The sequence below is a fragment of the Anopheles arabiensis genome, chromosome 2 (assembly GCF_016920715.1).
Source record: "Anopheles arabiensis isolate DONGOLA chromosome 2, AaraD3, whole genome shotgun sequence".
NCBI lineage: Eukaryota > Metazoa > Arthropoda > Insecta > Diptera > Culicidae > Anopheles > Anopheles arabiensis.
The window spans coordinates 16,805,399-16,829,788 of NC_053517.1; the positions used below are offsets into that span (position 1 = coordinate 16,805,399).

Sequence of the window (24,390 nt, forward strand, 5' to 3'; positions counted from 1 at the left end):
GGAAAGGAACACCCGCAAAACGGACTAGCGTGATAAGAACAACAACAGAACACGACCAACGACGGACCGACCAATTGGCCCCGGGGAGTTGTCATTCCCTCCGATCCCTTTGCTGCCTGCCGTTTTGTGTGCGCATCAATTAGGATAACGCCGTCGGGACTGCCGTTGTGTCGGTCCAGGGCCATTTGCATAAAATTAGGTCATGCTCGCACATAGAGGAGAGAGATTTTCCCGTTTCCTAACTTTTTTACCGTGTATAAACTGGAGCACACACAAAAAAAAGAACATAAACACCCACACACTTTTACGGAATCATACGCAATCTGTGTGCGTACAGCTCTCGTTCGAAACCGACGACCATTAACATGCGCATTATCAGCAAACGCAGTGACAACGATGGTCTTTTCCCAACTTCCCGTTGTTACAGGTTACAGGGGAAGCGACCGGAAGCACTCCGCGACAAGTTTTCCAATTTTCAACCAATCAACCGACACATCGGAATGGCCAATTATGGTAGTTCCGGCAGGTTCTACGATCGCACCGTAGACATCCTCCCCTTCCCACAACGCGTTAGCTACTACAGTCTGGATGTCTGGAGATTCTTATAGGGCCCCCTTGTTGTGTCCCGGGAATGGCCTGTATCCCATTAGAATACACTTATGGTTTCGTTTTCTAAGGAATAAATGGGGAGAACCTTGTGTGTCGCGCTCTTGTGCGAATTGAAATGTTTTCCTATCGGTCGGAGCGCAGCGTCTTGCCTCCGAAATCCAGCGCCAAGTATCAATCCTCTTGTGAAGTGAGTGTTTTATGTTTTCGTTTCTTTTGGTGAAGATTTTATTTTTTTTGGAGGTAGTTAAGGCAAAGGCAATGATGCTTCTTTATACGAGTGGGCTTCGCGACCACTTTAAATGTGAGTGTGGGGATGGAAAGGGGCGGCGGCCCACACTCTTACGCAAAGTGCCATACAGTTTGAAGAGATTTTTTTTTCCGTGCATGTGTGTGTGTGTGTCAATTGCCAACACAAAACGTGCCCTCCTTCTTTACAACCACGATCGGTACACGATCATTACACGGGTGAGTGGATTTTCGGGGAAGGTGTACCAGAGGATCGATTACGACCGCTATGGAAAGATTCGAACGGTACGGTGTGAGTGGTGGTTCAGCACTCTTGTGAAGAACCAAAACTCGGCCAAGAACCCACCACGAGTGTGTGTGTGTGTGTGTGTGTGTATATATATAGAAAGAGCGTTTTAAAAAGGCTCTAATTGATTTCGAAGCACGCCATGTTTCTTGTCCATCCTTTGCCATCGCCTTCCATGCCCGCGGAACCTTTTGTTTGTGGCTGGGCTGATCGTGCCAGGGGCAACGGAGAAAGGAAGATATGTTCCGCATCAGGAGGAGAAGAAAGAAAAGAAAGAAACCTTTAGAAAAAAGGCCCGCGCTTATTCTCGCGGTCATGCTCGATTGACCGGTCGATTAAATGCACACGAACACACATTGTTGCTCGGCACGGCATCTAGCTTCACCCCTGCCCCGGCCAGGTAGAGCTCCACACACGCTGTGTGTCCACGCGGTCCATGCCCGATCGTACCGGCCCGCTGCCCAATCATCCGGACGGATCAGGATCAGGTTTAAGTGGTGATCGTGCGCAAATTCCTTTCGCAGCGCTTGGTGGAACGGGGCGGGTGGATGATTTTTACAAATCATGAACACCTTTTCTTTACCCTTTCCACTCCCCGCCGGCCTCCTGCGGTGGCCCTTGTTCCGCAAATAAAATTCCATTCGCCATGGTGCGGCCACGGTACCAACAATGGAGCTTGCCGTCGCAACCGTGCAAGCGATCGAAGCTTCCCGCGCGCGCTCCGCGCCGGCTACGACTACACAACAAACTGGCATGTCACGCACGCCCGAAAATCAGCCCTTCCGCGTCGTCCGATCGACCGATCCCGTATAAGCGCATGATTGATTTTCCCCTCTTCCCTTGTCGCTGCACCAAATCTCGCTCCAGAAAAAAAGAAGCAGTCATTCTCGATCGGTAAGATCTGGTGCTGTGGAAGATGCCTCTCCGTTCGAAAAATCGGCCAGTCACTCTTAGTTGTCAAAATTTTCTACAGACCCTACCCGAAAGAACGAAAGCTGCCAATGGCTGTGTTAGCGCCCTTTTGTTACGCCCTGTGGCCAGAACGTCCAGCGTCTTGCCGTCTGGCGATCGGTGCGCGATGGCTGCACTATATGCTCTTCGCGCTTTGGTGCTTCCGAAAGACCTCACCCCCCCCTCCCCCCATTGGGTGGGAGACGCTGTGCCTGTCCAATCAATTTGACCATTTTAAAGCCTGCCGCACCAACCCGAGTAATGGGAAGGAAAACCGGTGCCGGCAGTGTTATTATGTTGTGCAATAATATCTCTCTCGGTGAGATGCCCTGGACGGCCGTGTGGGCGCGAGCGCGCCCGCTCGATCCTTTTGTGTGCCCGCGAGCTGATGGTACATTGAAGGGAGCTGGAGAGCGGAGGAAGGGTGGACAAGTTTTGGAATATAAATTCGACTTCCACGGGTGCTTCTTAGTCTGCCGTCCATTTACGCTCTGACGTGCACACGTAAATTTGAAAGTTTTACAAAGCGGAGGACTTGCTGGAAGACTTGAAGCATTAGCCAAGCGGGAGCAGGTTGAGGGGCGAAGAAATTCAATAAAACCAGTCAAAAAGTATTACCTTCACCCCGCCGCGCCCGTCCATTCACAAGCAGGTCCAACCTCATGCCAGAAAAGAGATCGGGCATTCCTCTTAGCCCCCGAAAGTCGCCCCGAAGTGCTCTGGTATTCGCGAAGTGAAAAACTTTACCAACCGTAAACTGCCCTCCCCCCTCCCTCGCTGTGTACCATGACGCAGTGGTGTGAAATTATATTTTCACCGCCTCAAGTACGAAACCGAACCGAGTGGGCGGTATTCTTTCTTGTCCCACCAAAGAAAAGGAACTTCAATTACTTGTGCGCTCGCCCTTACTATTTCGCGTTTCGGGGGAAGATTGGTTGGTTGCCTTTTGTCTGTAAGTCTACGCTTTTCTTACGCGGCTTACCGAAGCTCTATTCGGTGTGCGTAAGCGAGGCTCTCTATTGTAATGGATTATTAAAAACAAAATTATGCAAATGAGTTCCTGCCCAGCTGGGCCCCGGCTTCGTCTTTGCAGTTTGCAGAGGCGGGACTTTGCGTAGTTGGGCGAATTTTTATTGGGTGTTTGTGTGCTCCGCTATCATAGCCGTGGTTTCGCTGCGCGTTACGCGTTAAGGCGAAAAGAAGATGATTCGGGTGGCGCAAAAGGCGCGCATCGCATGATAAAAAAAAGACAAGCACCGGCCGATGCTGGGAAGGCGAGCGAGCTGGAGTTGGGAGGCTGTGTGAGGCAACCGAAAAATTCCTGTTGTTATCAGCACTTTACTTGCTCCTCTCCGAAGCCAACAGCACCAACACTGTCGCTCACACACAAACAAACACACACAGCCAAATAACTTGAGAACTTTATTTTAATTAACTAATTATTTCGCCGCATAAAGCTACCCACGATCGGCTCGATAATAATTTTTGGGACGCGTTTTACGGCCTGCTCTTCAGCTTTATCTCTCGCTCTCTCCGGTCGCTGTAACAAAAACCATTACCAGCCAAAAGCTTTACCTAATTACCACCATGAGACTGGGGGGTGCATGTTTGCCGATGTAACGGAATTCGGTGGGGTGGGAGAGTGGTCGAGAAGCAATCGGTTGTGTTTTGCAAAAATGTTGCTAAACCAGCAGCAAACTCCAACATTGGCTAACAACAACGAACAAGCAAAAAAAAAAAAAACAAGGGAGAATCCATTTCGTTATGGTTACGCGTGGCTAATCTTTTGCCGTTTCCGAAATCGGCATACAGTAAAAATGTATGGCCGTGTGTATGTGTTTGTGTGTGTACAAACACATTAAGCACAATTAAAACAAAACAAAAGATATGGCAAGCGCAACAGCAGAAGCACCAACACAAAAAAAATCGCACAAAATTGTTTGTGCGCGCGGGCCAAATTTATGCATAATTATTGCACCGACCGACCGGAATCGAGCTGTGGTTTGCTGTGGCATGGTTTTATTTTGCCCCCCCCTTGGGGTTGTTTATGGCTATTTTTTACCAACCCCGCCACCTTTACACCTGTGCGTGTGTGTGTGTTGTGTGTCACACGATTGGGCGCATTTATTTGGCATTCCGCGGACATCAGGCCATCGGAAAAGGGTGCGTGTAATTTTGCCCCAGACGACCCTTGTAGGGGTTCAAACGTTCTGCCCAGGTGGACATCCACATCCACACACACACAATCACACACACACTCTAAACGCTCTAAACACCCGGGCGCAGACAAAAGTCACATCGCCATAAAACCACAAACCGTCAGATTGTGTGTGCGGGGGACTGTGAGGGAAGGGGTATGGTACGTGAAATAATTTTATATTAATGTGCAATAAAATATTGAGACCCCTACCCACCCCCCCTTTTAGCCATATCCCCCCCCCTCCCCCCTCTCTGTATGATTCGAAGGTACGCGCGCACACACACGTTCCGATGACAAGTAATAAATAAAATATCGCTAAAACATCGTAAAGTACTCAGCTCAGCTGTGCACTACCATGGAACTCGAAACGGAACTGAACATTACTGGGCGCACTGCAAATGCGGGGAAAGGGAAAGGGTGGCTAAAAGTGCTGATAGAAGGAAATAATTATGCCCAGCCACACGGTGTGCCCCCTCATCCCAGCCGCGTCAGGACTTGCCTGACAGTGTCGCGCCCTTTTTCACAAACGGTTCGACCCCATCGGACCGGGGACCTGGCTGACCACAGAAAAAGCGTTCGCAGAATTACCACTGCCCTGTCAGCGCGACTGACGAACCCACCCACCCACCTCCCCCCGCCAGTTGGGCGTGTGCGTGCTTGCACAGGAGGGGATGCCAGTGGCTCGCGCGTCAAACCTTTGACAGGACGCGTTCCCAACGTTGACGTACCCCAGACACCGTGTGGACACCGACGGAATTGGAACGAATTTTCTGCCGCCTCTCTCTCACTCTCCTTGAGCTAGCGTCCTGCTAGCGAAAGAAAAAAGAACAGGTAATAATTGTATATGGCCCTTTTTTTTTTCTTCACTTCAAACATTTATGCCTAAATTACAATCAACGACTTTCCAATAGGCATAATTCACGCAACATTAAATATGCATCGACCGTTCATTGATGGCGGCACTCCGTACGCAGTGGCACCGCACAAATTGCTTCACTGTGCCGGTTCCCGTGGGTTAATCGATAGGGCAGGAAGAAAAGGGCCCCCACCGGGGGCAAAGGTAAAGCAAAACAACAGCAACAAAAATCCCTCCCCCTTATTGGAAGCTAGAATGTGTTAGTCACACGCCATGGCCCGCCGGCTGGCGAGGGTGTCGGTTGTTATCGAAGGCGACTATACATGTGCATGTACATCAGCTACCACTTGCTGCTTTTTATTGCAGCTCTGGTGCTCTATCGATCGGTTCCTTCCGATCGATACGATGATAAAGCGGGTTTCTTTTCCGTATTTTAAAGATAAAATTAGATTGCTTAAAATGTGCCTGTGTGGCTCGGTGTGTGTGTGTGTATTTCAGCTTTTTATTATTCATTTCCAATGCTAACACGCACGACAGGCTGTGCGCTTGGCAGTGAAATGGATGGAAGTTTCTTGCACATAAACCCCCGAACAATGTTGCCGATCACCGGAGTGACGCTGCAAGAAAGGACAATTTAATGTGCGTGCGGCGTGTTGGTAAGGAAGGTCCTTTAAAAACGTTCGCAGGGAAATTTGTCAACTCATGTTCGACCCGGTGTGGCCGGTGTGTTTTGTCCCGCGCTCCCTCGACCGGAACTCAGCTGGCGGAGGAGCGCCAAAAGTAGCTTAGTCATGGCGTTGCCTAGTCAAAACCGGGGTGGGTTGCAGGATAATGTCGGCCTTATGTGACATTCCCGATCCCGGATGGTGTGCTCTGTGCTGGTGGCTTTAAGTTTGCTCACGGCATGCTGAGCCGCTTTAAAGTGGCAACGCAAAAAAGAACGTTTGAAAAAGCAAGTTCCCCCTTTTCTGCTGCTAGAGGGTCCACAAATTTACATACATCCTTGCTGGACGAGAACCACCAGAACCCTGTGGGCCCACGGCATTGGTCAGTTGCTGTCCAGCGCTGTCCACACAAACACACGCAAAGAAGCATTTGAATTTGGAGCGGACCGCGGACCGTGCTTCCTGGGGTTGGAAAATAAAGGCAACCTTAAGTACGGGCCTGGACCACGGTACGCCACCACCACCGTGGAAGTGTCCTCGGCCAAAAAGGAGGAAAAAGAGGCCAACCCAGTTCGCTTCAAAACACAAACGCATGCGTGTGTGCGTCCGGCGTCAAAGCGAAGGGAGGCCGTCGCTGTTACCGTCCCTAGGCTTTTTTGTTAAATGGTTCGAATCGAAGGGAATAATAATGTAAAGAGCCAACAGGGGAAGATAACGCAAAACCCCCCCACCCCAACCAGACCCTGGAAGGGTGAACGAGAAGTGTGGCGTACAGCAAAAGGAAGAAGCAGAACAAGAAGAGAAGGAAGCAGAAGGAAAAAAAACCATCACACACAGACGCTCACAACATTTGCTGGCGGAGAGGTCCTCCCGGGATGCGACACAGAACGCGCGCACGGAGGGGGGGGGGGGGAGGGAAGGTTGTAACGGAACGAGAGCGGGCGCCGAAAAAGGATCATCAATCAATTCTATCCCCTTTGGTCGGTCGGTCGGTCGTCGTCGTCGTCCGTGTGGTGTATGTGTATGCGCGCGGCCATTTTGAAATTCATTACTTACATGCCATACGCAGGCGAAAAACCCTCCCTATGTATATATATCCGTCTGCCAACCCTGGAGCGACTCGTACAACTAATAAAGCAGCAGAACCAAAGCAGGCGGCCGCCGCCCCAGGATCGACGTAAACGCCAGACCAGACGACACACACACGCACGCACGCACGCACCGGGTCTGGTACTGACAGCCACCGGGTCGTGATGAGGGAAGTTAACAAAACCCCCCCTTCAAAAAAAGTCCCGTTGAAAAGGATTTCAAGCTGGCTCAGCACCGGCAGAAGCTTAATAAGCGCGCAAAAGTAAGGTTTAAACGGAGCACAAATTACACAATTGAGCGCTGGGGGTTTGAGTGCGCCCCCTGAGGAGCAAACGGGCGGGGAGTTGCCTGGCGCCCAAAACTTATCTATCTTCAAAACACATTTGCCACCGAAAGTTTCCGGCGGCAAATCTCCGTCGCCAACATGCCGATAGAATCTGATTTCTTTCAAAGTGTCGTTTCGGGCGTATTGGGATATTGGCTTTAAGATTGTGCCAGTGACGCCGATACAATAGTGCCCATTTTTTTGTTGGCCCCTGGATGCTTGATTCCAATCCCTGATGTTCGAATGCTCGATGGCTCCAAAAAACAGGAAGCGTTACGGGAATTTCTCAATACCCACCGAAACCACGAAACCTGACGCACACCGGGTGCCCTTCTCGCAGTTGTGATTAGTCGAACAAGTTCGCACCGTGTAGCGCTGATAACAATTGTCGAACTGTTTTCCCGAACGCCCCTCCCGGTGTGGTTGATGCTGCTACTGCTCAGTATCAGTTTCATTCATCGACGCTTCTCGACGTAAGCAGAGCTCGGTCGCGGCAACGGTTCGATATCGCACCGATACCTCACGGTAGGGTTCACCCAAAACAACAGCAGCGACTTGAAGATTACAAAAAGGGTACCCGTCGGCGGCGGCCACCAGAACCTGACCTGATAGTACCCCCGATTGCAAACACACGGCACAGGCATTTCGTATCGGGCCTCGGTGCTGTTTTTTTTTTATATTGTGGGGCACAGCCAACTTGTCTAGCCGCGCGGGGCACACCCGATCATCGACACGGGGCTACCCGTTCCGTCCGTTATCGCGTTAGTGGGCAATTGGAGCGCCCATAGTGTCACCTGAGGCTGATGTGTAGTTGTGGCCTGAAGTCTGACCGGACACCGGAGCCGAGGAGGAGATCGAAGGAGGAGGGCAAAAGGAGCCAAATAAACAGTCGAACTCGTTTTCGGATAAAATAATTCAACGAGCCTCTCGATATCACCATCACACATCACACTCCTATCATATCAAGCGGGAGGGCAGCGAGATACGCGTTGCTGTGTTGTTTGATTTATTTAACATTTTGCCCCAATCTTTTTACAACTCGATTGGGCTTGACTGTGATACTTGTGTGTGTATGTGTGTGTGTAGTTGTCTGTGTGTTTTTTTGCTTCTGATTAGTTTGATCACCATCGTTTTCTTATCAGGCTCAGAACACGGCTCTATCTCGAAGCCGGAAGGTGTTGGAAAGCAGGCACTCATTCCCCCGAATCTTACACTATTACGAATCATCAGCACCAGCACGGCGCAACGACGCACTGTGGCGACAAGTTTGTCGAAGTTTGTCACACTGTGTGTCACATATCCGGTGCACATCTCGGAGCCCTCTTGGGTCGAGATTTTCGGCAAAGGGAAGTAGTGGTTCAAAATTAAGCGCTATAGGGCGAAACCACCCGGCAACCGGATTAAACGATCCCGGCGAACGGCCGCTCGCTCTGGCTCGTTACAACCAAGTGGGCAGTGTGGAGGGACACACACACTGACACTCGAACCACAGCGGCTGTTAGAAAAATTGTGATCAATTGAAATGGAGAGCCATCGTTAGCATGGGCCCTCCCTTCCATCGCGAGTCTTCCCGCTTGCCGGATCTGTCTACTGCCGCCAGCGCGCATTGAATTGTCGTCAATTGATGCTGAACGACACCGCCCGGCAATCGGACCGCTTAGTGTGTGTGTGTGTGCGTGTATGCTGGTATTCCGGGCGTTGTGGATGCTGGTTCGAAGTAGGCGCACTCAGGCCGGGCCTCATCAACGCCGACACCCACCGAGAGGTGACACTCTCGAGCGTCATCGAGCGAGCAAACCCGTCAACGACGCGGGTCCTTCGGGGTGAACCGTTTCGCCCGGCAAGCTGTCCGTAAAGGATCCGCGTTTGTTTCACTGCACCAACATCATCATCCACAAAACATCATTATCATCATCAGCGTCCTCCATCACACCATCGTAGGTTGTACGTCATCGACTTCGGCATGTGTATATATCACATGTGTCGCATGAAAAACGCGCTGGTCGTTGACATACTTTCCGACACCTTTTCGGACACGAATTAACCACCCAGAAGAAGATACTTAAGTTGGGGGGTATAGTAATAGGGAGGGATGTACAAAAATTTCTGAGAATAAGAAACTCACTCACACGCAGCGCACGAACAAGAAACCTTCAGGGGAATTAGGATCGTAAAAACACAACAACAATCTCCACACCTCACTAGCACCACAACCAAGCGCTGCTAGATGGACGGTGATGCTGTCTTCCCTCTGTCGCTGTGTGTGCGATCGTGGGGTGATGATTTTTGGTACACTTGGGTCGCGAGCATTAAGCAGACAGAAAGCAAAAGACGGAGGCGGCGGCGGCAGCAGCGAGAACATCATTAGAGATTGTCAAAAATCAAGCTGCACAGCCCGCGAGCGAGCGCGACCGGGGCGATATAAAATATTATAGTCATCATCTTCTGCGCCTCCGCCTGCGGTTACCTCCGTGGCTGCCTGTAGATGGGGGGCAAAGGACAGCATGGCTGAGCTGGGGATTTAATGTGCCCAAAATCATTTCACGCCGACCATTTCTAACGGCGTAACGAAACGCAGCCAGTGCCGCTTTATGGCGTTTGGTGGGGTTTTTTTGCTTTGTGATGCTCTGTGTGTGTGTGTGTGTTAGCGACGCGGACGACACACCAGGTACCAGGGCCCAAGTTCCCGTCGGAATCGTTGGAGGGAACACATTGAAAACATTCCTGTTTTATGTGCAAGTTTCTTTGCCGCTCATATCCCAGGCCCTTTTGGGTTGGGATGGTACACAAAATAAAATAAAACAAAAAAAAAAAAGCGGAATTCTTTCCTTCGCTCCCTCCGCGTAACCGCGTGCAGCGTTACAAATGTTACGTGATCTATTACCATTCGCACGGCCACCACAAAACTGCAAAAAGGGCCACCGGCGGGGGCCACGGCCGGTTGTCGGTGCACGTGTTTTGTCACCTATAGGCGGTGGTAGAGTTCGTGTTCGAGTGACCCGCTTTTATTTCGACTACAGGACATTATGAACCACCCAAACGATGATGACCCTCGCGAGCGTGTGTGTGTGTGCGGGAGAGAGTAAGAGCAACCGTAACTTTGCCGCATTATGTCATACTCCGTCGGGTGGAGAAGCCTCACTGCACACGGTGGGAGGCATTTCAATCGATCGATCGCAAACAACCCCACGTTGTGTGTGTGTGTGTGTTCGGCACTGTTAGATTTATTTCCTGTTCCTGTGACCCATGCCCATGAGACACGCCGGGGATCCCCGGGTCATCGGTTGTGGCGATGTAAGCGATTGCTCCGATCCAACTAACCGACGGACGCGCGGTGCCTTTCGAGTGAGGCCCGCGGGCGCGCACTGTACCATATTCTCATTATCTGCCCGACTGCACGAGATGTATCGTGGCGCGAAACTGCCGCGCGGCCTTTGGTGTGACCTTTACAACTTGCAATTGCAACCGTCGGATTAGAATCACTTGCCTAGTTGGTGTGGTTGGCATGTAGTGTGCCCACTATTTACGCCACCATTAGGATGGCTCATGTGAGTGCAAATCGCTCTTGCTTTACACACGCACACATTCGCTCGCAGTGAACGCAAAAGGCTTTGGAGTTGGCAATTGGGAATTCAGTTTTTCAAGTCCTTTTTCCTCCTCCAAAGTTTGGCTTCAAATGCAACGAAGCAAGCCGGCAGAGACATCAACCGGCAGAGACACCAAGACGACGACCTTGGTTGGTATTTTATTGCAAGCAACGGCACAGGCACAGGCCCAGGGCCCAGGTACTCACGCAGCATCCCATCGACTGGCCTAAAAGGACTGGCCGAAGGAAATCAGAAAGATCATCCCAACACACTAATATAATAATTTCCTAAACTGCATATCATTTAATGTTCGAGCAGAGCTCGGCTCTTTTGTGCCTTCACTTTCCTTCTCCTTTGGCCCTTTTTTTGCATCGAAACACATTCCTTCTGCTCGCTGGTCATAATTTTATTGCCTGACTGCCTTCCCGTATCCCCTCTCCCTTCCCATTGCACCCCGTTGTGGACGAAAACGCCTCGAGAGGATACTGTTCTGCTGCTTCTCGCACTCAAAAGCTACAGTGAGAAGAATGAACACATAGGCACAGGGCGGGCGAAAGCCGCAACGGCGAGGCAAATGAAATGAACTTTTAAGCGCTCGAATCACACCCTGTCATTCCGATCAACGCCCTTTTTTTTCAAACCCATCAAACGGCGATAAACTTTTACGACTGTCATTTTATACCACATAATTATACGTATTTTGCTCGTTTGCTTTGTTTTCGGGCAAGGTTTTTCGAGTTCCGTTCCTTTCGATCCCTCTTCTCGAGCGCGCTTCTCGAGTTGTATCGAAAACTACATTTAGCTGTGTGCCCCGTTTGGGTCTCTCGATGTGTTTGACTGATGCATTTGGAGGTTTTCGTTAGGATTGCTGGGGGAGGGATTGCACTTTCACACTGTGGTGCATATCTTTTCCTTGCGAGACAAAATAACGGCTGAAACGCACCTTCAAACACACACTGCTAACACTTTGGCGACACTTGGTGTGCCACCTTGTGCGCTTGGGACGTTGGAGTTGCGTCGCCGGAATGCGGTGGCCGTGTCGGAATGGTCTGTTCGAACCATTTCCAGCCGGCACCGATGCGTCGAGGGCAGACACACAGCGCACACACACTTGCGCCGGAATGTGCAAAACTCGGCATGAAAACGACAAATCATCACCGTCATCACGCTGGGTCGTGCTGCAAAGAATGCACACGATCGTCGTCGTCCCCCTCCCGTTTGTGGTCCGGATGAGCTGGGCCGGATTTCGGCCGTATCGCACACACACACCGTCGGTACGGCAGCGGGATTAAGCAGCATCTTTGGCAGGGCGGCACACAAACGGCGGCATTTATTTAGCGATCGACAGTCGTTTGCCGCGGCGCGGCGGTGGTTACTCGCCCTTTTGCACGAACGGTTGCGCTTGCGGGGAACAAGAGGGGGCCGGCAGTAATTGAATTTTTAGGGCTGCCTCCCGTTTGCCGTTCTTTTCCTCACCTCACCCCGGTGTATTGAACGGGGGGGAGGCCGCCATTTCCAGAGAAGATCATCTTCACACGCGACGGGTTTTAAGGTTCTGTGTGGTGCTTTGCCGCAGTTTCGTGTGGCCCCGACGGACTCGCTGGGTGTGTGTGTGTGTGTGTGATGCAATGCATCCAATATCTATCTTTTCACCTTCCCCCCATTCCTCCCTTTGAGGAGACGAGATCTGTCGATGATTAACGCTCTCGCCCTCGGGCCCTTCTTCCATACACACACACACCCCTTCTGCTTGTTTCGTCGTTTCTTAGTGCCGGGATGGCCATATTGCGATCGAATTCGTTCACCAGGAGTGGGAAAAGAGTGAGGCAAAACGATGGATGCTGCGACGACGGTTTGGACCCTATTTTTACCCTCACTTTTTCACGCACACACACACACACACGCATAGGAAAGTGCCCAAAAGCAGCCAAAAACACTCGGAGGAATTTATTTTCTAGCCAACCCCGAGAAGTTTCCCCCATTTCAACTGGGCGGCTCGGGGCACCGTACAAACCCCACCCGCTCCAATGCGGCCCACAAGTCGCGGCGAGGTGCGCTGAGATTAAACAAATAATAATTTATATATTCATGATGTTTATCTCGTCAAGGATTGTATACAATCGATCACGCGCGTTTAATAATCACAGCAAAAGGCAACCCTTTCTTCTTGCTTCTGTGCCCTCCGGACAGGTGAGAAACACACTCTGCTGCGCGTTTGAAGTGGGGCCCTCATTTGGAGTAAAATTCCACCACAGACACGCACAGCGATGCTTCCCCGCAACGTCGGGTGCGTTTTTTTGGGTGGCTGTGTTTTCCCTTCATCGCTCGCGGTTGATCGTTATTCAAAAATAAAATACCACAACCGGGGTGCGTGTGTGTGTGAGAGTAGGTCCTGCGAAACATAAGCGTCTCTGGAGCAATGGGGTGAATAAAAAAAAACAAAATTAAAAACACACACACATATAGAGCATATTTGTGTGTCGATCGAAGTAAATCGAACGCGTGATTTCGTCTTTTAATGGCGCCGAATCGAGGAGAAGAGGATCGCGCCTACTGTGTGTGTCTGGTTTTTCCAGCCCGATTGATGTTTTCTTGGCTGTGCGGCGGCTAGGTGTATACCCCACATATCCCGGCGGTGGTAGAAGAAAAAAAAAGAGAACACAGACACTTTCCCCCCTGCGGTTGCAGTTGTATTTCATAAAGAATCGTGCCTCCCGATCCTCCCTAATCCTTCTAGCACACACACACACACGCTCGGGGTTAATGGTGTAAACAAAATAACGGTTCGGGAAGCAGCAGCACTTTAGAGGATCCACCACGGCCGTCCGTGGTGGATTTGCTTTCGAAACCGAACTGTTTCGGTAATGATTTATAATAAACTCGGCTTTGAATAATATCACTTTCCGTACACACACACAGCACTACAGACACACACACACACACACTCTATCCTTCACACAGTGCACTATTTTCACCTCGATCGCAAACTGGAGTGCGTAGTTTTGATGGGGAAAAGTTTGGCCGCATTTCACACTTAATCGATCAGCTTTTTTTTGGGTTTTACTGCCTGCATCACATTATATGGATTGCTGAAAAAAAACACACACACACGCACTAAGATGTGCTAGAACTGAAGGTGGAAAACGATTTATACTGTGCGGAAAAAGGGGGAAATCGTTGCCACTGCAAACGCATCAAGCGCGCGGATTTGAAACAAAATCGACGACGCACCACAAACGCAAACATTTGCACGCGTAATCATTTTATATGCCAACTAGATTGGCAACCTGCTTGTCTCTCTCTCCCCCTCTGCTCCTTGGCGCGACAAAAGGAGCTCGTTCGCAGCAACATATAAGTTGATTAAAATGTGTACGCCGTATCGGTTGCCGCTGTTGCTTTATGAATTTCATCACACTTTGAAACGCATTCTGAAAGTCGGAGCATCTTTTTTTGTTTTTTGTTTGCTTCGCCATCACCATTGCTGGTTAAATATTAATAAACACCCCCCCAAAAGTACCCATTCGCCCTGTAAACCCATCTGTTGCGAATTGCCACTCGTTTTGGTGTTGGCGAACGACGATACGCCCGGGATAATAATCATTAGGCGGCACCCCCTCTAAACCTCTAAGCTAGACACAACAACAACGAAAAAAATGAAGCTGTGTGGCATAAGTCAACGGTTTTTGGGAAATTGACGCTTCAACAAATGTGCATGTGCCGGCTATGGCTAGCAGGCAGCGCAGGCGAGGGCAAAAAAAAGCACAACAATTTGAACGCAAATTTCCACATGGCCAAACCTCCACGGGTTTATGCTTGCACGTTTGCCTAACGCGGCTGGTAAGCTGGCACATTCAATGAGGGTATTACTAAGCTAAGAAGGGAGAAAAAACACCACAGTACCATACACACAGGCAGGCACAGACACACCAGTAAAATAAAGGCAAAAAAGCGCGAGGAAACTCATCTCACTCCGCCGCCGTGTTTTGGGCTGCGGCGGGAAGAGCCGGGAACATTCTTTTTATGAAAATGTTGTCATAAAACGAGACGCTTGTTAGCGCGCAAGGGAGCAGGAGGCAAATTGGGGGGAGGACAAAAAAGATGTGCATCCAACTAGTACTCCGAACTGCGATGCAGCTTCGGCGGTGCCAATATGCCGTCGTGCCGCTGGAAAAGCCGCTGCAATGGTGGGGAAAGGAACCGGGGAAATCCGGAACCGAGCCGTCGTAAAACGGCTGCGATGGGGAGAATCGCTTTTTTATACACATTTTAAGAAAGCACCCATTCTTAAAACATGCTGTCGGAATTTGGAAATCCTGCCGATCGATGTTTGTCGCGCACAAGCGAAGACAAACATGTAGAACATGCTAAAGATCATTGCTCGATCGGGGTTGTGGTGACGGGAGAAAAAAAAAACTGTGTGTCACTTAACATGTGAATGCAAATCCCACGCTTGGTTTTTGTGTATTTCATTCTCTTTTTTTTTGAATTGCGCACCACTTTCGGGATTTTAAGGAAGATTTTATTACACACAAAAAACACACACAGCATCGTCCTCCTTTAACGAACTTTGTAAAAATAGAATGTAATAATTCATCGTGGGTTTTTTTTTCTTTTTTCTTTTGCATCAAACGCTGAGTGTTGCGCTGGGTTTTACGCAAAACGGCACGGTGCGGGCGTGTGTGCTTGCGTTAGGACAATCGGTCAATTTCACCGATGGTCCTCGGCGGTCGACATCGACTAGCTGCATTCCGTATTGCCATTAGACATTTAATTACTCGACCCGGTCTTTCGCTAATCGGTTCTGTTCTTGCGGAGGGGTTCGTGTTCTTCTTGTGTCACATTCGAACGATTGAGTCGCAACAAAAAGAAACAGAAATGGAGAAACGACACACCGCATCACCGGGAACGGGAGATTTGGTGGGGCCGATCACTGGCACAAATTGATCACGCTCTTTCCTCCAGGCCTGCGTACAATGCCGCCGCGCTGAAGTTGTTTGAACAAATGCACTTTCCAGTCGGTTGCACACTTCGCAAGTAGGGCCGAACGGCGGGCACACACCACAGCGCCGCAGCGCGTCATTGAAGTGTGCTATAAAATATGAAATCTGGCGGTCACAATATTTTTCTCCTCCTCATTTACAGCGGAATGTGGTTTGCAATAGACCCATCAATTCCGCCGATCTTCCGCCATAAACACTCCCTCGCTCTCGCTCTCTATCGCTGTCTCCTTCAGGTACGCACTTAGTGTGCTGTTTGCAAACAATTTTATAGCGACGCAATCATACTGAAATTGCACATAAACCAGCCAATAAGCTTGGGCTAGCCTTGTTAGCACCACCGTCGCCCAAAAGCAGTTGCAGCTTTACAACATTTTAAAGCAATGAAGAGGAGGATCTTGTAAGAAGGGGGTTGTGAGATGCGTCAGATGTTGTCGGTACGCGCCAGGCACCTTGTTTAGCTTTAATCCTTTCATCGGGGTTGTAATTCAAGCTTTCACGCGGGTGTGTGTGTATTTCATCATGCTTTTACAATCCGCAATATGATGAAGGTTTACAATAAAAACAAAAAAACGAGACACTTAAATCCAAACCATTACTGCCATGGTAACCTTAGCAAACCGCCGCGAACGTCACGAAAAAGTCATATAATTATGAGCCGTATGAGATGTTACTGGATAATGCCTGGATGGGGGCCTTCATAATCAGCGCCCCGAATTCTAAGTGTGTGTGTGTTTGGTGCTTTCTTTCTGTGCCTGCTGCTCGGAATGTGATATCTCCGTGGAACGAGGATCATTACTCCCCAAGCACACGGAACAAGCTTCAACTCAAGATTTCGCATCTCGCCAACGAGAGATCGCTTGTGTCTTGTGTGTTTCGGACCATCCCGAAAAGGCTTAATGGGCAAAAGTTTGTGTATTCTTTCCCTTCCCGCAAATAAACAGCGAGCAAGCCGATATGGTTGCTTGGTGGATGATTTGCGAGCCCGCACAACAGCGGGAAGGTGAGCGATCGTACACATGTGCGTGTCTCGGTATGTTTATATGACAAGTTTACGATCGCCCAAAAATCACCATCATAAAGAGTTAATTTTGGATCAGGCTTGGTACCTTCCTGTCCGTTGTTCCTTTGCTTCGGTTCACCCCCTCGCAAGGGTGGTGGTACCGTTACCGTATTTACACTTCTCTCCTTCGACTTCGACTTTTAAGCTGGTTACCGTTTTATGGTGGCTTATGGTGGAAGTGTCGGTCACATCTTCTGCGTGCAGTTAATTTGCCTGCCAAACACCAGCCGACCTTCGATCCGTTTATGATCGTAACAAACCGTACAAATATCCCTTCTTCGGGCGACGGGTAGCTGCTAGCAGTTGGGTAGTGTGTGTGTGTGTAGGTGCACTTCCCTCCTGATTCGCTCGGTCGGCAAAACACCCTTAGCGCTTGTTAATAGGACTGTTGTGTGCCGGTTTGCTTTTTTCGCCCCGAAAATCCAATCAACTTTGTGTGTTTTTCTTGTGCTGGGTTGTGCGCGCTCCAGGGTCGGTACTTTCTTCTTTCACCGGATTAGAATGAACCCGGTTGAGGCACCTATATGTGCTGGGGTTTTGTACCTGTGGCGAAGGAGGAGGTCATTCCTGAATGCTCTCTCTCTCTCCCTCTCTTTCCCTTTCCCTGTGTTGTACCTTTCGCCAAAGCAGGCATCAGGCGGCAGGCTCATTCTGGCAAGGAAAAGACGAGCTCCTGCTGACTCCCCGCTGTTAAGACCCGCAGTTAATCAGAGGGTTCGGTCCGGGCATCCCTCTTTTGCCTGCCTAACCAATATCACCATCTCCCGCTGACATTTGCATCTACTGGCATACACACACAAATACACATGCAGGCTCTTATTCACACCCACAAACAAGCGCACATGCCGGAGTTTCACGGTACCAATAATCAGGGCTTTTTATTGGCAGGAGACAACTCGCAGCACGGCATGCCCCCCAAAAACGGACCACCGCTTGACTGTTTGTTTCTGTTTGGCCGACGAACAAACACACACACACACGAGCACACAGAGTTCTAACGCTTTATGGTGCGCGGCAAAACCCGAAAACTGAAACTGTCTTTAACCGCCCAAACTGTCCGGGCCGGTCAGGCCGTCACACACTACCTGTGGACGGCTGGCACGATCGACTTCTTGGAACGTATCACACCACCGCTAACCTGGGCATTCCTTGTAAAAACTCCTCCGAACTCGGAAAGAGATTATGATGGGTTTGAAATTTGCATTTAAATTAAGAATTCTCGAACGATCCTCGAGCGCGGTGCGCGTTCCGGCGCGGAGGTCCACGAGTCCTCCAGCATCCGCACGAACCCAACAAATTCCACCATCACCACTCCTACGTGTTTGGTGCGCTCTCGCTCCTTCGATTCTGCTCCTCAAATATTCCGCCCAACCAGTGTCCTCCCCAACCAGTCTATTTGTATTGAGACGCGAACACACGGCCAGAAGGCGTCTCGCGATCGCGGTTCACCCGCAAAAACCCCAGGAAGGAAAAACAATCACCAAACTTACCCTAGGCTGTGCCATGTGTGTAGATCGTTGAAGTAGTCGTTGTTGCTGGTGGAGCCGGAATGTGGTTCGCCGTGGCGCAAGATTTCGGCCGTTTTTGCCACGTTTTTCTTTCTTTCTGCTGGCAAGCGGCCGTTTGGCGTGTGTATGTGTGTGTGGGTGTTGGGTGTTGTAGCGCACGGGGCACCTCCACTCGCGGTTGTTTTGATTCGCGCTTGATGCGGCACACGTTAAGTATTGATGCCTGCTGCCTGCTGCCCCTCGCCGGGGGGTAAGATCCTCGCGTATTACACACTCGCGCACTTATCACCGCGCTTTCACATCAATCGCCATACATACAACACACACGCACACTCTCGCGCTCTTTTAACACATACGCACATACACACACATACACATAAAAACTACACTCCCGTGTATGTGACTCTATGCACACATACACTCACACACACATATATATATATATGCAATACCCATGCAACACACGCGGGCAACGGGCGGGCAACATGCGCTCTATACGCACTGCAACGGTACGCCACCACTAGCACGGTGCATGATGCGTTTTCTCTATCTATGTCGCTGAACGCAAATCGCCCGAAAAACACTCTCACTCACTCACTTTTTTTTTTGCTGTTGTTTGCACGCGAAATCACTTACAATTACTGTTTTGCAGAACCTTGGTGGTGTGTTGGGGTTTGTTTTTTTTTTGTTTTATTCTAATGCTCTTCTTAACCTTTCTGTTATCCCGTCGGATCTCTGCTACCGCTCGCTCACCGCCCAATATCAGTGCCACCGGAAGCATGCATTACGCGACTGGTGACGCGCGGAGCTGCAGTAGCTGCAAACGGATGCGATCGTTCACGATCATTGAGGGGGGGGGGAGGTGTTCGGGGCGCCGAACCGCACCACGCACCTGTCGTTCCTGTCCCGTGCTGAGATCCTGCGATGCGTCTGCCCTATATGCTGGACCACGAAATTTTCCACCGACTTCGAAATGTACCAAGCAGTAGCGGCGGCGTTGTGTGATTGTGTTTATCTCGCGTTTTTTGTTCCGCACGCGCGCTTGTGTATATATAAAGGTATAGGCTGTATAATTTGTATATAAAGATAACTTCTCTTAACGCTGTGCCGCTGCGTGATGTATCTGCGTCGTTGTCGTTTTGTTCTTGTGCTGTTGTTTGCCACTCTCTCCCTTTCTCCAGAACCAGCACAAGGTACTTTGCTTAGGCAATCTTCACTTCTAAATCTATCATCAGTTTCGTATACTTGCTCCACAACAGACACCGCGCGCGCCGGCAGATCTTGCGGGGTCGCTTACGACTGCTGCTGCTGCTGCTTTTACCCACGGCTCGATCACGGGCTACACTCTCCAGGAGATCATCAGGCAGGGCGCGCCCTATAGAACGCGCTCTATCGGCTAGCCAAAATGGTGGATGTGTGTTTGTAAGAATCTTTTGTTTGTTTTAATTTCACTCTGGTGTTCACTGATGATGTGATCGTGTGCGCTGTCGTATGTTGGTTGTTTTTTGGTAAAACTTTTGTTGCTAAAAAATAAAGCTACGCTTTCTTTTCCCCCCTTTCCTTCCGTTCCGGCACGTTGTGTTTTGTGTTGGTTTGTGTATACCTTGGTTGTTGCGTTTCAAGACGCTCGTGGCCTGCTTCAATGTTACAATTTCGTATACCTGCTGTATTCTGCTGCACTTTTCTGCCGCTCTTCGTATCACGCCGTAGTAGTAGTAGTAGCGGTATTAGTAGGCTAGTAGTAGTAGTTGTTGTTGTAGTAGTTAATTAGCAATAGAAGTTGTTCGCTTGCAGTTGCAATGGGCTGATAAAAGGTAGGTAGTGTTTTTTTGCTCTTGCATTCAACGGACTTGCTCCAGACAGCGATTCGTACATTAAAGCGTTGTTCCGCAAGTATTGGGAGCCGTTTTCGGGGCGGAGGCGAGGAGGAGTCAGATATTCTGATTATTATTTTCTCTCTCTCGTATTTTTTGTTTTGTTTTTGGTGGTTTGGTGGTTGCAAAAATGCCGTATACTGGGTTGCTAGGAAACGTGTGATACATGTACACTCCCGCCTGTCAGTGGGTTAAGAATGCGGCTCCGCCTCGCCGGAAAACGATCACATCCTTTGCTTGCGCGGGTACTGGCGGCGCTGTTTTATTTTCCCGTCGGGGATCCAAACCCGGCCGCCCGCGGAGACCGTTCACGTCGAAGCTTCCGAAGCCCTTTGCAGAAACTGTAAACCGCCGGTACAACCGCCGGTACAGCCGCCGGTTGTTAGTGTCAACGCGAATTATTTACGCACACACACACACGCGCACACGCACAAAAAACGGACACTTGGACACAATTTTCGTTGTTTTTTTTTGGTTTTGTTCCGCGCGCGCACTGTTTTGCGTCGTTGTGCTCCGTTGTATTGCACACACTACCACGACTGGGCTACTCTGACTTTTCGGGAACGCAACGGAAACTAAAGAAACGATAGAGAAAGACAAAACAAAACACTTAGAGAGCACACTCTTTTAGGCCGTCGCGCACACTGTCGCATTGGGAATTTGTTTCGTTTCTTGTTGTGGTTTGTTGCTGCTGCTGCTGCTGCTGCGTGTAACTTACACACACCGCGGGCGCCGGTAACGATTTAAATTTAATTTTGATAAAAAAAATTCAAACTAATAAATGATGATAAACTAACACCGAAGGCCGAAAAAGGGAGGAATGTTAGGATGAGGCAACAGTTGAACAAATCAAAACGGGAGAAGAAACAAAAAGCCGCTTGGCTGAAAACCGCGGCAAAAATTAATAAGGGACCGCGCGATCGGCAACAGAACACACGCGCGCGCCCGTATCGATACGTTGCTGGAAAACTGCAGCCGGCCGAAAATCGGTTTTGCAAACCAAAAAAGGGCACCACACTCCACTCCGTTGTTACTATTATTGTTTTGCTGGTGGCACAGGCCGCTGTTGATGCTGCTGATGCTGCTGCTGTTGCTCTTCGCGCGAGATGGGTTTTTGTTTTTATGTGTCGCCCGATTAGAGGATATTAATTTCCATAGCCCCGGTTGGCAATATATTTTCCCGGTCAGTGTCGGCCATGCTACACACGCTCACACACGCACTCGCTCTCTCTTACTCCCGTCGTGCGGGCGTTCGGGTGTAGTTCGGTGCGAGAAAAACGGGCCCCGCTGGCTGGCTGGCTGGCTGGATCGCTGGTTGGCCTGGTGGCCTGGCGTTTGGTGCAAAATTGGCCGCTTTTACTCCGAGGGGGCCCAAAAGTGCCAAAAAACCTTTAAGTGTGTGTACGCGCGCGGCGACGGCAAACACGGTCCCAAAAAAAAAAACAGAACGTTCGAAGGGAGGACGCGCGCGCGATTCTGTATATTTTTTTATTGTTGCACCGAACAACACGAACAACAGTACACGGTAACGACACACGGGACAGCGTTGGTCACACTGGTTGCGGGGGCAGCGCAGCAAACACACAACCACGACCAACAACAGTAAGTGCAGCAACAACTAACGAAACAGCGAACAATAAAAAAAAATAATAATAATAACCCACTAAAACACGAACGGTGATTTCTCGTCGTACGCACGCTGCTTTTCTCCGCTCTGTGTGGGGCACGGGCGCTGCTGCTTGCTGGCCTGTGTGCGCGCGCTCTAGTGTGGTGCGGTGTGTGCTGGGCTATGATGATAATAAATGACTAAACGCGCTCGAAACGACCCAACCGAACGGAATCGGTTTTCTCGTGCGCTCTCGGTCGCGTACTTCGGCCGCTTCGCATTCGCCGTACGGTCCGCTGCGCTGGTGTGAGTGTGACGGAGCAACATTTACTCACACGCGCGCACACACACAGGTACGGCTCATCCACAGCACCCCGGACGTATGACGGATGGGATGGAGCGAGATGAGCACAGTGCCCACAGTGGTGAGATGAAGTGAGCTGCCGCTGGCGGCGGCTGCTGCTGCTCACCCGCCTTTTTTGTGTATGCGCGCGCGGTGCAAATGAACCTACCTACACACAAACACATGCACACGCGCAAAGCTGAGAAGGACGATGACAACACGACGCAGGCACGGTAGGTTTCAATGGTGGTGGTGGTGGTGATAGGGGAAGGTAATGGCGCGAAGGTATTATATTGGAATATATCCCATCGTTCCTATGGGAAAGTAAGTGCCGATGGATGGGGAGACGCGGTGGGCTGGAAAGACGCGTGCTCCAACGTGATACGCGAAACCGAATCGTCACAACAATGATGGGAAGGAAGGCTGCAAGGTGACGAGATACAGCCAGCACGCACACAGAACAATAGCCCCGCCGGCCCCGCAAAACCACCGAGTCTTCCACACGGGATCGTCACTTGCGCGCACTTGCCGGTCGCTGAGCAAGATGTTCGCGTGATGGTGGGAAAATGTATGCGTGTGCGTATATATATATATATATATATATATAGGTATGTATAAATACAAAATATATTTGTGATGCTGGCTGGCTGGCTTTTTTTGCGCGCGAGACCAGTCCGACGTTTCCGTTAACTTCGACCCGGTGTGTGTGCACGTCGTACGCGGTTCGAAGGCAAATATACACTGTCAATCAACATTTATCTCTGCCCAGCCTCTGGCCCGCGCGCACACACGACAACGGCGATGATGATCCACGTTGGGGCTGGGCCACGGGCCCACGGATGGAATCCTCCCGTCCATCCCCCCCACCCACCCCCCAGTACACCCCACTAACTAAGGGTGGATCCATTTCGACAAACCCGGTGGAAACAACACCGCTTTACCTTGGCGCTGTTCTGTTGGTGCGCGAAAGCGAAACAGAGCATCGTTGCCCGCGCTCGTGCGAAGCGAGACGGCACGAAGCAGAGAAAATTTATGGTCCCGCCTCTTCACCGGCTCGTTAAACACGCACACACACACACACGCGCGCGCAACCAAGCCAGCATGGAGAATGCGAACACGGGGGAAAGGAAGAAGAAAATGAAAGATGCCAAACAAACGGGGCCAAGTGAGCGAGAATGAAACGCTGCTCACCGCGAGCGGCTCACGCGTGAGCTGTGGCTCATGCTCATCCGCTCATCATTGGTGCTTTCTCACCGCTCGCTCTGGTGTGTTGTTTGTTGGTTTCATAGTGTGCGTGTGTGTATGTAACAGAGAGAACGCCACTGCACGAGCGAACGGGATGGCAATATCCATTGCGCTCAAGCACAACAGAGCGAATGCGTGTGACCGCGTGCTGCCCCGTTTGAATGTGTGCGTGATTGTGTGCGCGAAAAACGTGCTTCTGCTTCTTACTACCTTCTCTCGCGCTCGCACACACACACACCACCCAAAAACCTAAACCCATTGTGTTGCTGCGTGTGTTTGCTGCACGCAAACCCATCTTGAAACAAAAACAAAGAATAAAAATTGCGAGCGAAAAAAAAGAACGACCGAGTTATCATCATCGTTTCTCACTCTCGTGTCTCGGGTTAGCGTCTCTGCAGCAAAACACACAGCAAAAGCACCGTGCAACCTTCCGCGACCCCTCAAGGGGGCGGGGTATGATTGAGAGAGAAAAAAGCGCACTGGCTCCGCCTATTGCGCCACGAGCAGCTGCCATTGGGCCTATGAAAAGTGATGGCAGTATGCTATTATTTATACGGCTGATTGAAATGAAGGATGTTATGGGCCGGAGATTGGTGGGTCAATTTCATGCCACCGCAAAATTCCTCCATCCAGCCAGTGTCGGTGGGGTTTTGCGGTACAGAGAGGGTAGAGGGGGTGCGGAGGACGGCTGTCACTGGGTGCTGTCGTCGTCGCTTTCCTTCATACGCGCAGAAGCCGCTCACATGGCCAGGCCAGCACTGTGACATCATCTCCGTGGCGGAGCGCTCCTCAAGAAAGTGCTCGCAAAATGACAACAACGACGACGACGGCCAGCACACGAAGGCTAAGCCAACCTTCCGTACGTTGTGTTTCTGCGTGTGTGTGTTTGTGTGTCCGCTGCCGTCCGCATGGCAAGGAAAGACACAGCGCGGTGTGCACT

General features: G+C 50.4%; 1 protein-coding gene across 7 annotated transcripts in view; it reads right to left on the reverse strand.

Moving 5' to 3' along the window:
• The window catches only part of LOC120895539 (homeobox protein homothorax), a 188,262-nt gene extending 165,332 nt beyond the window's left edge, over window positions 1-22,930 (reverse strand). Inside the window, exons 1-3 of one of the 7 annotated variants that reach the window (XM_040299019.1) lie at window positions 22,828-22,923; window positions 21,921-22,043; window positions 18,365-20,831 (exon numbers count right to left, since the gene is read on the reverse strand). In XM_040299019.1, coding sequence (XP_040154953.1) covers window positions 18,365-18,379 — 15 coding nt within the window. In that variant the 5' untranslated portion in view covers window positions 18,380-20,831; window positions 21,921-22,043; window positions 22,828-22,923. Of the gene's footprint in view, window positions 1-18,364; window positions 20,832-21,916; window positions 22,786-22,827 lie in introns of those variants that run through there. The other 6 variants (XM_040299022.1, XM_040299024.1, XM_040299023.1 and 3 more) reach the window with 6 other exon arrangements.
• Window positions 22,931-24,390: the final 1,460 nt, after the last annotated feature.